The 15,490-nt window shown below is 49.0% G+C and overlaps 1 protein-coding gene across 2 annotated transcripts in view; it reads left to right on the plus strand.

Moving 5' to 3' along the window:
- The window catches only part of RNF217 (ring finger protein 217), a 68,189-nt gene that overhangs the window by 17,252 nt on the left and 35,447 nt on the right, over positions 1-15,490 (plus strand). The window contains exon 2 of one of the 2 annotated variants that reach the window (XM_060238815.1): positions 596-829. The exons of the other annotated variant lie outside the window; for it this stretch is intronic. Coding sequence (XP_060094798.1) covers positions 596-829 — 234 coding nt within the window. The remainder of the gene's footprint in view (positions 1-595; positions 830-15,490) is intronic. 2 annotated transcript variants of the gene reach the window in all.

A 15,490-nucleotide genomic window follows, 5' to 3' on the forward strand; every position in this document is an offset into this window, starting at 1 on the left:
TTCACCACAAAATGTGTAATATGTATTTCAGAAGATTACTCAATATGACCCATTTCCTTCTTGTTCTGTGCTGATCTTGGATGTATTTTTAGTATTAACATCTCCATGCTCAGTACTGAAATGTGGCTCTCGCTTTTTAGTTCACTGTGTAGAAAATCAGTAACTTCAGAAAGGAAATGTAGATTCTTGCATTTCCTCATCTTTTAGCTTCATAACAGAATGATCCAGGAATACTTGCTGCCTTAGCATTGTGAAGTGAAGAAGATGTGGGCCTCTATGGGAAAACCATTGCATTCCTCATATATACTCTTTCTTTGCTTTGAGTCCATGATAAACATAATATCAATAGTCTTATTTCATGGCTGATTTCTGATTCTGAAAGGAGTTTAGTGATATATTTTGAATTCTGTGCCATGTAAACATTCAATGAACATTTGATGAAATCCATTTTCATAAATGAAGTATTTTATGATATTGCAGTATAAAGTAATATGAATTTGGTCATGTACACAAGGTAAATATTCTTTTATATAGAGAAGGTAACCAGTGTTCTTGGCAACACACTTTTGATCATCACTTCTGTGTTTCTGTGCAGGTGCAGGTGGGCCTCGCAGACATCCAGTGTCCAATAACAGAATGCAATGAACGTTTGGATGAAACAACTGTTCTGTACCACTTGCCACATGATGACATCATCAAGTATAAGTACTTCTTGGAACTTGGCCGTATTAGTTCAAGCACCAAGCCATGCCCTCAATGCAAGCACTTTACAACCTTCAGGAAGAGAGGCCACATTCCAACCCCTACCAAAATGGAGAACAAGTACAAAGTGAGCATGCTCACCAGAGATATGGATTAGATGGCACAGCTGTGAGCAGCAAAAGTAGGCCAGGATATGGTGGGCATTAAATGGGCTTTCTTCTCTTACTGGAATTTAATGTAAGCTGTGCTTTTAGAATACAAAATCTATAGTGTCATAATACTTTTTAGTCACCTAATATTTCTCTTGAAATCATAATGACTAGCCAGTTGACATTAGTTTCTTGGTTTGTTGTATCTCCTTGTTGCCTGTGTTGAACAAATATTTAGTCTGAAGTGTACCCCAAATCTGACAGTTTATACTTTCCAGTAGGAGAACATTATCATAATTTCATTTGAGTGTTACAGTGTATATGTTTGTAAGTGAGCTTTTCAAAGTTCTGAAAGGTTTTTGCTAACAGGCTTTTGTCAGTTCATTCATAGATTATGGGCTGCCCTTTACATTCTTACCACATGCTGTTATTCCTTTAGTAAACTGGGACATAGCTTAGTTTCTGCGTAACGTTCTTGTCTGTGTTTTAGAGAAGTCAAAGTTATGCTATGATTAGCTATTGCATACATGAAGGACACTGGTACATCCAGTTTAACAGAATCTGAGCACAACTTTGCAAGATTTCTGTCAGGATGCTGGAAAGCTTCAGCCAGTTAGAATGCTAACCTGATTCACTATAAAAGAGCTTCTTTAACCATGCTTTAATGAACAGAATTGGGAAGATTGAAATTGGAAAAATATTATTTGGAATGATCTTTGAAGTGGCTAGAAATGAATGATATCTTTTCATCCTGCAGTACTTTGTGTCCTAAATATACTTTTGACCATACTTGGACCTGTATAACTATTGATTTTAGAATTTGCTGCAGTAAGTGCCTGATTGCTTACACAATGCAGTGTCTGCTAACAGACTTTTAAAAGTTTATTAAACTGCTGAGTGTTGTGGGGGCTTCATTTTTTTGCTAGCATAGTTCATGATTTATGGCTTCACAGAAGAGTGGTCTGCATTAGAAAATATACAGATCAAGATGTATACTGTTCTATTACAACAATAATTTGTTGACCCCAAATTCCTGTCTATTTTTTGTGAAGTAGACATTCTTCTCCGGTGGTCTGGTCAATGGGTCGGTCCGACTACTGGGTATAGGCTCCTCCTCCTCATCACAGGGTCGGGTCATCCAATTGATCCGGAGGGGGGGAGTGGCCTATACCTCCCAGAACTCTCCAGTTTTCTCCCGGCCCTGCATGAAGCAGGACGGTTTTCTTCCGAGCGCTTTTTGGGAAAGCGCAGAAGATCCGGACGAGCAGGAAGAGCGAAAGCCGGGAGCGTAGGGGTTGGTCCCCAACAAAACTGGCAGAGGGGCAAGCTGCCAGAGGGCTACTCGCGAGTAGGCCCGATCGTTGAGACGGCAGAGCCTTCTAGAGCTCCGTTTCCTCGCTGACGCGACAGAAACAGAGCAGGAGGAAAGCGGCACAGAGCCACGTGAGCCCGAAAGCTGCAGCGCGGTAAGTCGCCCCGCAGCGGGAAAGGGCCTGACATGGTCGAGAAGACCAGCGAAATCCCCGGGAAGAGGCATGGTGCAAACGGAACTACCTGGAGCCCAAACTGCGCTGCAGTAAATGCATGGCAGCGGGGAGAAATCCTTCACGGGGGCAGTTTAAGGGTCTGAGGGAAGAGCGGAAGACGCCTTAAGACCCAACAGGGGGCGCAGTGAAGCATGCTGCCCTCCATTTTAGGCTCTTCGTGCCTTTTTTACTTTCTTATTGCCTCTACTTTCACTTTTGTTTCCAGTGACGTGGGAAAGCAGCGAAATGGCGGCTAGCTCTAAGAGCAATTCCCCCAGTGAGTTTGACCTGCCTCTCCTATCTGGAACTCTGACCCCTCAGCAGGAGGCTCAGAACCCCGATCTTTCAGGGGAGGATGCCAAGGCAAATTTGCTGCAATGGCTTAAGTGAGAAATGTTAAAAGAACTGGGGCAGGACCTCCGTCAACACCTGGATTCCCCTGCTTCCTCGACGAAGCAAAACAAACAAGAGGGAAGGAAAAGAGCCAGAGATGCCAGCCCTAGTGACTCTATGGAAGGGCGACCTAAGGGCAGGTCTCATTTAGGCTTAGATTCACCTCTCCTTAGTTCGGCTGAGGAGTCGGAGTGCTCTGATCAACAGTCAGACAGGGAGGAAGGTGAGCTCTCAGAAGAGGAGGAACAGCCTACTACAGTACAATCTAGGCTTTTCCCCCCAGAATATTACTCAAAGCTGCTTCCTAAGGTCTTAAGGACCCTTAATTTTGTACCAACTCCTAAAGAAAAGGAGGAACTGGATTCTGACCTTCCCACAGGCTCAGGGGAAATGATGCCAAAACTGAGTAGCGCGCAAACAGGGGTTCCCTTGCCAGCTGCCTTTTTTGCCATGGTTAAGGCAGAGTGGGAATGGCCGGCTAAACCCAAGGCCACCCAGCAAATTCTATCTAAGCTCTATTCCCTAATTCCGCAGGCCACTAAGAGACTGAAGTTACCAACGGTAGATGACCCTGTAACTAGTCTGATCTCCAATTCGGTCCTGTCCATAGACGCAGATGGTTTACCCAAGGACCCATGTGATAGGAGAATAGAGCAGGCCTTGCGCAAGGAATTTGAGGCGACAGCCTGGGCCATTAAAGGAGCCACAACATCCTCATTGTTTGCCAGAGCAATGTGTACGTGGGCTAATAATTTAGCAGCAGCAGATAGTGGAGCTCCTAAGGAGTTCAAGGACGAACTAAAAAAGATTGCCTTATCTGCTGCATTCGTGGCAGATGGTTCATTGGATACCATGCAGCTAGCGGCTAGAGCCATGGCATGTGGCATGGCGGCCAGACGCAACATTTGGCTTCGAAATTGGGAGGTAGATACTGCAGCCCAGGCCAGGGTGGCAGCAGTACCTTTTAAAGGAGCCTTGTTGTTTGGAGAGGGCCTAGATCTCATTGAGAACAGGGATAAAAAGAAGGTCCTACCCTCTAAGAGTAAAGAAGCTAAACAGAGGAAATCCTTTCCTTCCTTTCGAAACTCCAAAAAGCCTTCTAGGCCAGGTTCCTTTCGTCTCTTTAGAGGAAAGTGGCAACAGAAGGGACGTGATTCCAAACCCTACTATTCTGGAAAGTCAGACCAGAATTCTAAAACCCCTTCAAAGAAAGGGGGATCCCAATAACTATGTTCCCCATCAGGCGACAGGGAAAATAGGGGGTCGTCTCTCTCTGTTCGCAGACACCTGGAACCATTCTTTTCAAGACAGGTGGGTTCTGGAGGTGGCGGCACAGGGCTACGTCTTAGAGTTTCGCTCCCCCCCTCCCAACCGTTTTTGTTGGGTCCCGCGGAAGCGGGATTTGGTCGCTCACAGAGCAATGTTGTCAGCCATTCAACATTTGGTGGATATAGGGGCAGTGGAGCTAGTCCCAATACCCCAACAGGGGTTGGGAGTTTATTCAATAATTTTTTTAGTGCCAAAGAAGAACGGGGAGTTCAGAACCATCCTGGATCTGAAATGGCTCAACAAGTTCGTTCAAACGAAGCATTTCAAGATGGAGATCTTACGGTCGGTGTTACTAGCCATTCAGCCACAGGATTTCCTGGCCTCCTTGGATCTATCCGAGGCTTATGTACATGTTCCCATCCGGGAATCACACAGAAAATTTCTGCGTTTCTCGTACGGGGGGAAACATTTTCAGTACCGGGCCCTACCATTCGGTCTGAAGTCCTCGCCCCGGGTATTTACAAAGATTTTGGTGACGCTGGTGGCGGAGCTGAGGCTGCAGGGCGTGGCCTGGACGACATTCCTTACCTGGACGACATTCTGGTGAAGGCGGGGTCATACCAGCAATGCCTGCAGGGCATTCAACAGACGGTGACCATGTTACGTTGTCACGGCTTTGTAGTGAACCTGGAAAAGAGCAATCTTCTTTCCTCACAGAGGCTAGTGCACTTGGGGGTGGAGATAGATACATCCATGGACAGAGTCTTCTTGACGATAGAGAGACGGGAGAAGTTCTGTCTTCTGTTACAAGGGGTTCTGCAACAACGCAGGGTGTCGGTCATGACTCTAGCGCAGTTGTTAGGAATGATGGTCTCCTGTCAGGACCTGCTATTTTGGGCCAGGTTCCACACTCGACCCCTGCAGTTGTTCCTTCGTCCTTTCCAAGACTTTATAGGGAACAAAATTCCCAAACTGGTGACATTGCCGTCAGAAGTGACGACCCAATTACAGTGGTGGCTGGATCCGGTTCGCTTCCTTCCGGGTCATCCACTCCGTGAACCCCAGAGAGTATGTATGACCATAGACGCCAGTCTATGGGGCTGGGGGGCTCACTCGCAGGATCAGATGATTCAGGGACAATGGGAGCCCCACGAGATGAAGCGCAGTATCAACTTCTTGGAGCTCAGAGCGATTTGGCTAGGACTACGAGGGTTGCAGGCAGTCCTAATAGGTCGCCATGTTTTAGTAAAAACGGACAATTCAACAGCCAAAGCATACGTGAATCGCCAGGGAGGAACCCGGGTGAAATCTCTTCATGCCGAGGTGAAGGTTCTTTTCGAGTTGGCGGAAACCAACCTCCTGTCGATCAAGGCGGTTCATGTGCCGGGAAAGGACAACCTGGTGGCGGATTGGCTCAGCAGGCGTTTTCTGGACCAGACGGAGTGGATGCTGCACAGGGATACATTCAGTCTGATCGTGGACAGATACGGTCCAGTATCAGTGGACTTGTTTGCCACAGCAGAGAATCGTCAAGTGGACAGGTTCTTCGCAAAAAACAGAAACGTAAGAGCAGAAGGGACCGATGCGCTCAGTGCCGAGTGGCCGACGGGGCTACTGTATGCTTTCCCACCCATTCCTCTATTGCCCAGGGTGATTCAGAGGGTGGTGGAGTTAGGGGCAGAGTTGGTGCTGGTGGCTCCTTTCTGGCCGAGACGGGCGTGGTTCCAGGAACTTCTGAGGTTGTCGGTTCAGCCACCTTGGTCGCTACCGAGGAGGGACGACCTTCTGATTCAGGGCAACATGTCACATCCTCAGCCGGACCTGTTGCAATTGACAGTATGGAGGTTGGGCAGCTGCAGCTTGAGGGGCTGGGTTATGCCAGGAGGGTGGTGGATACTATGTTGGCATCACGTAGATCCTCTACTAACGGAGTGTATGACACCACTTGGAAGGTTTTCTCTTCGTGGGCGGCCCAACAGGGGTGGGACCCGATGAAGGTGAACGTTCAAGGGGTCCTTTGTTTCCTACAGGAGGGGGCGGACAAAGGGCTTTCCACCAGTACACTACGGAGGCAGGTGGCGGCCATCTCTGCTATCCAGGGGGTGCGGGGGCGTAAGGCCTTATCCATGCATCCGCATATTAGACGCTTTCTGAGGGGTACTGCCCTTCTCAAACCACCACAGGTGCACAGGTTCCCTTCATGGAAGCTAAATGTAGTCCTGAATGCCTTGTGTAGACGCCCCTTCGAGCCTATGGCATCATGTGGAATTAAAGAGCTGACTTTAAAAGTGCTTTTTCTAGTGGGTATCACCACGGCCCATAGGGTATCCGAATTGAGAGCCCTTTCAGTTGACAAGGAACTATGTGTCTTTCATAATGATAAGGTTGTGCTGAGGCCAGACCCATCTTTCATCCCTAAAGTTAATTCTGTTTTTCATAGGTCTCAGGAGTTGGTACTTCCGAATTTTTGTCCCAATCCAAGTCTCCCAAGGAAAGGGAGTTGCACTGCCTAGACGTTAAGAGGGCGCTTAGTTTTTATATTGAGCGCACAAAAGACTGGAGAAAGTCTGACTCCTTGTTTGTTTCTTTCTGTAAAACGTCACAGGGACTTCAGGTTTCCACTTCCTCTCTTAGCAGATGGTTGCGGGACTGTATTGTTCTGGCTTACAAGGCCCAAGGTCAAACCCCTCCAGATGGGACCATGGCTCACTCTTTGAGGGGTGCTGCGACATCAGCTGTGTATAGGTCATTCCCGTCTTTGGAAGCTGTGTGTAAGGCAGCAACTTGGAGTTCGGTCCACACCTTCACCAAGCACTATAGGGTAGATAAGTGGGCGTCGGCGGAGGCAGCCTTTGGGAGGCATGTGCTGCAGCATGCACTCTAAACAGGGAAGCCGGTCCCGCCCAGGGATGTACAGCTTTGTTACGTCCCAGTAGTCGGACCGACCCACTGACCAGACCACCGGAGAACAGAAGATTTGTATCACTTACCGTGAAGCTTCCTTTTCGGTGGACTGGCAGTGGGTCGGTCTGGCCCGCCCTTTGGAGGTTGATCGGCTTCCTGGGTTTTGGAGATGGATTCTGGAGCTGGTTCCTTCTCTTAGGATAAGTTGCGATACTGTGTTTTGCAATACTCTGGTTCAATCATCCATTCTGTATGGTGCATTGAAGCATAATAAAATTGTTCTCCTCGTTTACTCGTTTTTAGAGTATGTTTAATGGGGAGGTTTGGGAAGTTATTTTTCCTAGGGGGATGCGGCTTGAATACAACTGGAGAGTTCTGGGAGGTATAGGCCACTCCCCCCCTCCGGATCAATTGGAAGACCCGACCCTGTGATGAGGAGGAGGAGCCTATACCCAGTAGTCGGACCGACCCACTGCCAGTCCACCGAGAAGGAAGCTTCACGGTAAGTGATACAAATCTTCCGTTCTTGCTGCTATCTTATTTCCATGCAGGGGTTTGCTGTTGAAATAACAGATCATGGGTGAATTGTACATAATCATTATTGACTAAATCTTGCAGAAAGTGTGCTAAAATGAAAGCTTGGCTTTGAAGGCTGGTGAGAAAAGGTGTTTGCAGCTTGTGTGCCATAAAGCTAAGAGAAAAATGTAAATGGTCAGCATTCAAGATCTGCCAGTGATGTGGGAAGGTTGATTCATCATTGATATTTTGTGCAGTCCCACATGGGGACTGTGCATGAGCAGGCCTACTACGGAGAAGTTTTAATAGCTGAAAGCCTCCAGGGGGTGCTGTGTGCTGGAGCCAAAAGCTGTTTTTCCTGCCCAAGTGGTCACACGCTCTGGAGCCCCAGCACCCCACCCACAGTTCCTCTTTTGCCACCTAAAGCTTCTAGATCTTCTTCGTGGTCTCTGTGTTTCACACTCATGGGATAGAGCACCTGCGCCGATCCCCGAATCGGTACCTAAAAAGCCTGGGATTTTTTGCGCTCGGCACCAACGGGCATGCGCAGGCATCCCAGTGCACATGCTCGCCGGCGCCAGCGCAAGGATCCCGCCAGTTCCTTTCTGACCACTGTGCTGAGAGGATCTCCTTTTGTGTCCCCGGTCGGTAAAGTAATCTTAGGATTGCTTTTCTTGTTGTATATAGCCCATTTGTTATTTTCTTAGTGTAGTTAGTTAGTTAGTTGTTAGATAGTTAGTGTTGTAAAAAAAAAATTGTTGGACTTGCCCTTTGGGGCCCAGTTTTCCCCCGTTTTTCCCCTTAGAGACTTTCCTGGGTGGGTTTTTTCCTTGGCGTCTATGGAAAGACATTGGGTTATTTTTAAGAGGTGTCGCTCCTGTGGGAAGAAGATTGCCCCCCCTGACGGCCATTCCCTCTGTTTCCTTTGTTTGGGCAAGGGTCATCATGTGGATTCTTGCTCACACTGCCTGAGTTTTTCCAAACAAACTCGCAAGAATCGAGTGGCAAGGCTTTCGGCTGCATTGGTTGAGTCGGCACTTCGTCCTCAAAAGATGGCATCGGGCCCGTCGGTACCGATGGGAGAGGCCGTGGCCCCGACCGTCACATCGGCTAATACATCGCCGATCAGGACCGAGATGCCGGTCGAGTGCAGGCGTTCCACAAAGCGACCTTCTGAAGGGTCAGTGGACACCCCAGCTAAGAAGCGTCGGGATGACTCGAGGACCCGATCATCCGCACCAAAGAAGGTGAAATCTAAGGAGAAGCGGAAGAAGAGATCATCCTGCACTCCTTCCCCTTCTCATGACGCTTCAACATCGATGTTGACTGCTCCACCGAGGAAGATCTTGGTGTCCCCATATCATAGCCCTTCGGTGTCAAGAGGCAGTGCTTCGTAGCAGTTGCGTCTATCGGCATCGGAGCAAGAGATTGACCTCACTCAGTGCTCCCATTCTTCAGGGTCGAGGTGTCGCAGTGAGAGCGACTCTGTCTTGGAGGTGGAGGTGTTGGCACCGCTGGATCAGGCAAGAGGTTGGTGAGAGCTGGAACTGACCACCGTAGCTCGCCATTTCCCATCGCTTCCACCATGGGAGCAGCGCCAGTGGCTTCCCTACACCTATCCATACCCACCGTACCAGTGGTACCCCCCTTGGGAGTTTGCAGACTGGGACCAGCAAACCGAGGCATCCCATATGTCGAGGCTTTCCCAGCATTCTAGGCGGCATCCCTCGGCATCGATGTCCATCCCACCCGAAAGATGCGGCGTGGTGGTGGAGGAAGTCCAGCCTAGGTCATCGGTGTCGATCCGGTCACCCGTCAGAGAGTCAACTCCGGTGCTCTCGGAACATTCTTTGAGGAGAGAGTCTTCATCGTCGGACTCCGAGGTTGGTACCAACGATCCGGACAGGGCTTTGGAACCTTCGCCAGTGTCTCATACAGCTGAGGATCTTCCCATTTCACCATCGGAGGAGCTACAAGTTGTATGGGGACCTGGTGAAGAGGATGGCACTCTCCCTCTCTCTCCCGGTGACACAACCGCAACCGTTGTAGATGACACTGTATTCGACATCATTCAGCAGGATACGTATACAGCGGTTGCCCTGCCTGTTACGAAGGTCATCTTACAGGCGGTGAAGGAGCCCTGGGCGAAGCCTGCTTCTACACCTGTGTCATCAAGAAGGTTGGACCACATGTACCGCGTCCAAGAGACCTTTGCTGAATTTCTCTTCACGCATCCAAAGCCCAATTCAGTGGTCATATCCTCCTCATCAAAGGCCCGCAAGATGGACTCCTCTCCACCAGACAAGGAGGGAAAGAAGCTGGACAACGTCGGGAGGAAGTTTTACTCTTCTGGGGCGCTGGGAGTAAAGGTATCTAACTATGCTGCATACATGGCTAGATACCAATACTTGGTGTGGGAACAACTTACCTCCCTCTTGTTTTCCCTGAGTGCTGCAAAGAAGTTGCAGAAGGAAGGCTTTGCTGTAGCCAAACAACAGCTGGCTGCAGCAAAGCATATGGTGGACGTCTCAGCAAGAACCATCACTTCTGCTGTCTGCCTCCACCACCACTCCTGGCTCAGGTCAACAGCCCTCCAGCAAGACATCAGGGCCTTCGTTGAAGATCTGCCCTTCGAAGGCAAAGGCCTCTTCAGCTCGACCACTGACAATGCACTCCAGGAAATGGATAAAAGCATATAAACTTCCAGGAACCTGGGTGTCCTGGCGTCTTCCAGAGCTACGAAACCAAAACAGTGGAACAAACCTTGGTCAAAGAAGCCATATCAAAAGTTCTCCCCGGAACAGCAGTGGAGACCTCGCTCTGCCCAACCTGAGAGTAGGTCCCCATACAGGGGGAACAATAGAAACCGCTACACTTCTGCACAGACCACCAGCAAGTCCAAGGGCGCTTGCCCTCAAAAGCAGGGCCTTTGACTTTCTGGTAGCACGCGTCACCGTCCCCACTTCTTCTATCTGCCTCCACCCATTTCTGTCGGCCTGGGAGTCCATCTCTTCAGACAGGTGGGCGCTTTCCATCGTTGCGGAAGGCTACAAAATAGATTTTGCTCAGATTCTGAACCAATCCGTGGTAATCAACACACCCCCTTCCCCACCTCTGCTGGTGGAGGTGAGCAACCTCCTACAGAAACATGCCATAGAACGGGTTCTGGTGGAGGCCAGGACAGGAGTCTTCTACTCTCGTTACTTCCTGGTTCCCAAGCGGGATGGGGATTTGAGACCAATCATGGACCTTCGGAATCTGAACAAGTTTGTTCTGTACCAGAAGTTCAGAATGTCCACTCTGCAAACAATTCTGCCCCTCATCAACCAAGGGGACTGGATGGCAACGCTGGATCTCAAGGATGCCTACTTCCACGTCAGCATCCATCCTGTGTTCAGATGTTTCCTTCGGTTTGCAGTAGGTTCTCAACACTTCCAGTTCAAGGCCCTTCCGGTCGGCCTGTCCACTGCACCTCGGGTGTTCACGAAGATGATGAGCGTTGTGGCTGCCCACCTCTGGCTTCAAGGGATAGTCGTCTTTCCATACATCGACGATTTGCTTCTTGTGGCGGAGTTGAAGGAAAGTTTGTCAAACCATATTGCCACCACTCTTCGTCTTCTTCACACCTTGGGTCTGCAGGTCAATTTGGAGAAATCACACCTTACTCCATCGCGGACAGTTCAGTTCATAGAGGCGTTGCTGGATACAAACCCTCATCATGCTTTCCTGCCTCAGCAGAAAGCGATGGACATTATCAACCTTGTCGAACTTCTGCAGAGTCGAAAGTGGGGCACGGCGCAGCAGCTGCAGTGGATGTTGGGGCTGATGGCGGCGACTACAAGCATGCTGATCTTTGCGAAGCTGAGGATGAGAGGCCTACAACTTTGGTTTCTTCATCAGTTTCAACCGTTAAGGTACTCACCTCGAAAGGGGTTTGTAATTCCACCTGTGACACTTCAAACACTGCAGTGGTGGAAATCAAAGGACAACATTTGTCAGGGAGCTCCCTTCCACCTGCTTGTACCAACAGTGACGATCACAACAGATGTATCTTTATGGGGTTGGGGGGCCCACATGGATGCTCTGTGTGTGGGGGGCCCTTGGCCTTTGAAATTGACTTATTGCCATATAAATTACCTGGAACTGCTGGCAGTTCATTTTGCTCTTCGATCCTTCTGCCCCATGGTGGCGGGGAAGGTTGTTGCTCTGCTTACGGACAATACCACTGCCCTGTGTTACATCAACAGACAGGGAGGGACAGTTTCTCGACAGCTCTGTGCGCTGGCATTGTAACTGTGGTCGGAGTCCCTGGACCACGACATATTTGTGAAGGCTGCACATCTCCCAGGGGTTCTCAACCTGCAAGCAGACTCCCTCAGCAGGGGTGCGGCTTCCCCGCACGAGTGGGAGATACAGTGGCGCTTCCTTCAACCCGTGTTTCAGCTCTGGGGGTATCCTCAGGTGGACGTCTTTGCCACAGCCGAGAACCGGAAGTGTCCTCTGTTCTGCTCCAGAGGGGGCTTGGATCCAGAGTTGTTGGGAGACGGTCTGCTGTTCCCGTGGGAAGGTCGGTTCCTATATCTGTTCCCACCTCTGCCACTATTGACAAGGGTGGTCAACGAGATTGCAACAGAGAGACCATGCTGCATCCCGGTGACTCCGTGGTGGCCTCGGCAGAACTGGTTCCCAATCTTGCTCCAACTGGCGAGGGGGGGTCTTCTACCAGTTTCCGGTGGAACCGTATCTTCTGTCAGCTCAGGACGGTCATGTATTCCATCACAATGTGCCCCACCTGAAGCTGACAGCGTGGTTCATCAACCCTGTGAGTTCTCCAGCAGAGTCCAACACATTTTCCTGAATAGCAGGAAGCTGTCTACCCGTGCTTCTTATGATAGGAAGTGGCGGAAGTTTCTTCAGTTTTTAGTTGATCCTACAGTTTTGCCCCAGAGGGTGGGACTGCCGGTTATTTTTGAGTTTTTGTTATCTCTGGTGGATGCTGGCCTTGTTTTTTCCTCCACTAAAGTTTATCTGGCAGCAATATCTGCATTCCATGAACCAGTGGAGGGGCATTCAGTTTTTGCATGCCCTCATTCTAAGAGATTTCTGAAGGGTTTGCTTAGGCTTCATCCTCCTTCGAGATCACCCCCACAGTTGTGGGATTTGACTCTAGTGTTGGACAGGCTGACTCGGCGTCCTTTTGAGCCGATGGCCACATGCTCGTTACAGCTCCTATCTTGGAAGATTGCTTTTTTGGTAGCCATCACATCAGCACACCGTGCAGGGGAGCTCACAGCTATGCGTTGTGACTACCCATATTTAGCTTTTCAGGAGTCTGGAGTGTCCTTAGCTCCTGATATTTCCTTTCTCCCCAAGGTGAGTTCCACCTTAACTTAGAAGTTTGGTTGCCCACGTTTTATCCTACACCTTCCTCGGATGAGGAACGTAGGTTGCATGCTTTAGATGTTAAGCGTGCCTTATTGTTTTATTTGAGTCGCTCCAAGAGTTTTCGTAAGGACCAGCATCTTTTTGTTTCTTATGCTGCTTTTAAGTTAGGTTCCAGAATCTCGTCTCAGCGGCTTTCAAAATGGCTCACTGAGACTATTAAACTGTGTTATTTGTTGGCTAAGAAGCCGTTACCTGGGCCTATTCGCGGACACTCTACAAGAGCGATGGCGACGTCGGTGGCATTCCTGAAAGGCGTTTCCCTGACGGACGTTAGCAAGGCTGCCACCTGGTCCTCTCCGCATGCCTTTATGAAGCACTACGCGCTAGACGTGCATGCTCAACAGAGGACTCGTCTGGGAGCTGCGGTGCTGCAAGCTGTTTCTTCTGGTTGACCATCTTCCCGCCTCCAGGTATGTCTTGCTTGCTAATCTCCCATGAGTGTGAAGCACAGAGACCACGAAGAAGATAGACAGGTTGCTTACCTGTAACTGTAGATCTTCGAGTCGTCATCTGTGCATTCACACTACCCGCCCTCCTTCCCCACTGCTGTCTGTCTCCCTCCAGTAGGGGCTTCCAGTGGTCAGGAAGGAACTGGCGGGATCCTCGCGCTGGGGCCGGCAAGCATGTGCACTGGAACGCCTGCGCATGCCCGTTGGTGCCGAGCGCGAAAAAATCCCGGGCTTTTTAGGTACCGATTCAGGGATCAGCGCAGGCACTCTATCCCATGAGTGTGAATGCACAGATGACCACGTGAAGATCTACAGTTACAGGTAAGCAACCTGTCTATCTCCAGTTGGTTTGTTCTTACGAGTGTTTCCTGGATTGATTTGGCCTCCCCCCCCTCTCCATTTGTGTGGCAGGCAGCTTGTTTTCTCCCCTGCCCCTTTTACTGGTAGCAGAAAGGTCTTTAAAAAGTGCACCAGGTGCAGTACCAAAATGACTCAATCAGATGAACATGATCTTTGTCTGTTTTGCTTGGGAGAGGAACACAATGTCTCTACTTGTAAAGCATGTCAGTACTTCACTCCTAAAGCTAGGGGAGATCAGGCTTTGAAACTCAAAGCAGTGCTCTAGGAACAATTCCTTAAATCAACAGATTCGCTGTTTTGTCATCTTCGGTTGCAGAGAAGTCCTTAAAGCCAGTTTTCTCTGATTTGTCTTAGCTCTGCTGTTGCCTAGGTCTGAATTTTAGCAGATCTAATCTAAATCAAGGTGATGACAAGGCTGTGGATTCTGATAGCTCAGATACTACTCTGATCTGAGCCCAGACAAAAGAATGGGGGATCCCTCTCATGCTTCTCTTGCTGACGCTCTCAGTATGTTCAGGGAGCAGGTGCTCCACATGGCTCAGTCTTTCAAGGTTTAAGTTGTTACTTCAAATCATAAACCGAAATATAAGATTTTGAGTCACCTTTACTCTGAATCACCAGGTGTCATTGCCTTTTCCCATTTTAGAAGGTTTGAAAGACCCAACTCATGAGTTGTGGCAGAAACTGCCACTCTCCAGCCCACTTCTAGAAGTGTGGAGCGTTTTTATAGGATCAGGAAGGAGCCTTTCAATTATTTTTGACCACATACCCTCCACTGTCTTAACTAGTGATGGGAGAGATGCAGCCCAAGAGGTATAAATCTTATCATTCTTCACCTACAGATAGAGAGGGCAGAAAGTTAGATGTTTTTGGACATCATAAGTTATACTTCTCCTCTGTGTTGAGCTTCAAGATTTCTGTCACACTATTATGGCTGGGTATCAGTTTTTTCTCTGGGAGAGAATGCTCCCTTTTCTGAAACTACTGCCTGAGGACAAACACTGTTCCTGACTGAAGCTGTTAAACTATCTAAACAGCAAATTAATGCAGGTTGCCAGGCAGCAGACTCTGCAGCCAGGGCTATGGCCAGTTCTGTTGTCCTGAGAAGGCATGCCTGGTTGAAGTCTACTGCCTTACCAGCAGAAACTAAGCACAAGGTTGAGGACCTTATTTTTGAGGGATAAACTCTCTTCTTGGAAAGAATGGATAAGACTTTCCTTAATAAAGAAGAATAAGCAAACAGCCAAATCCCTGGGGGTGTTACATGCTGGTCTGGCACAGTTCAAGCAGAAGCCTTTCTTTAATCAACCTCGGCAGTCTTACCTGAAGGACTATCATTATTCTAGCCTGTGAAGAGCCCAGTATCCTGCCCTCAAACCCTTTGCTTCACAGCAAAGCTACACCAAATGGGAGGACAGCAATAGGCTTAGGCATGTCACCAATTCTTTCCATCCTGGGAGGCAGCTCGGTCACAGAAAACAACTTTCTGACTAGGAGAAGTTCCTCATCTGTCAGACTTGGGGACACGTTGGCTCAGTTTTATTCTGCATGGGAAGCAATTCTGACAAATGGGTGCTTTCCATTGTCAGATTTGGTTATAGGTTAGCATTCAGGTAACTCCCCCCATGTTCATCACCACTGAGAGCAGTTAATGAGTTGCTGGGCCTCAGGGATGCATTGCTTGCCCTTCAGGAGAAAGGGGTAATTGAGGAGATCCTGAACATACAGGCATCTGATTTCTTTTTAGGCCTGTTTTTGGTAGGCAAGGATGGGGGGA

The sequence above is a fragment of the Heteronotia binoei genome, chromosome 1 (assembly GCF_032191835.1).
Source record: "Heteronotia binoei isolate CCM8104 ecotype False Entrance Well chromosome 1, APGP_CSIRO_Hbin_v1, whole genome shotgun sequence".
Classification (NCBI taxonomy): Eukaryota; Metazoa; Chordata; class Lepidosauria; order Squamata; family Gekkonidae; genus Heteronotia; species Heteronotia binoei.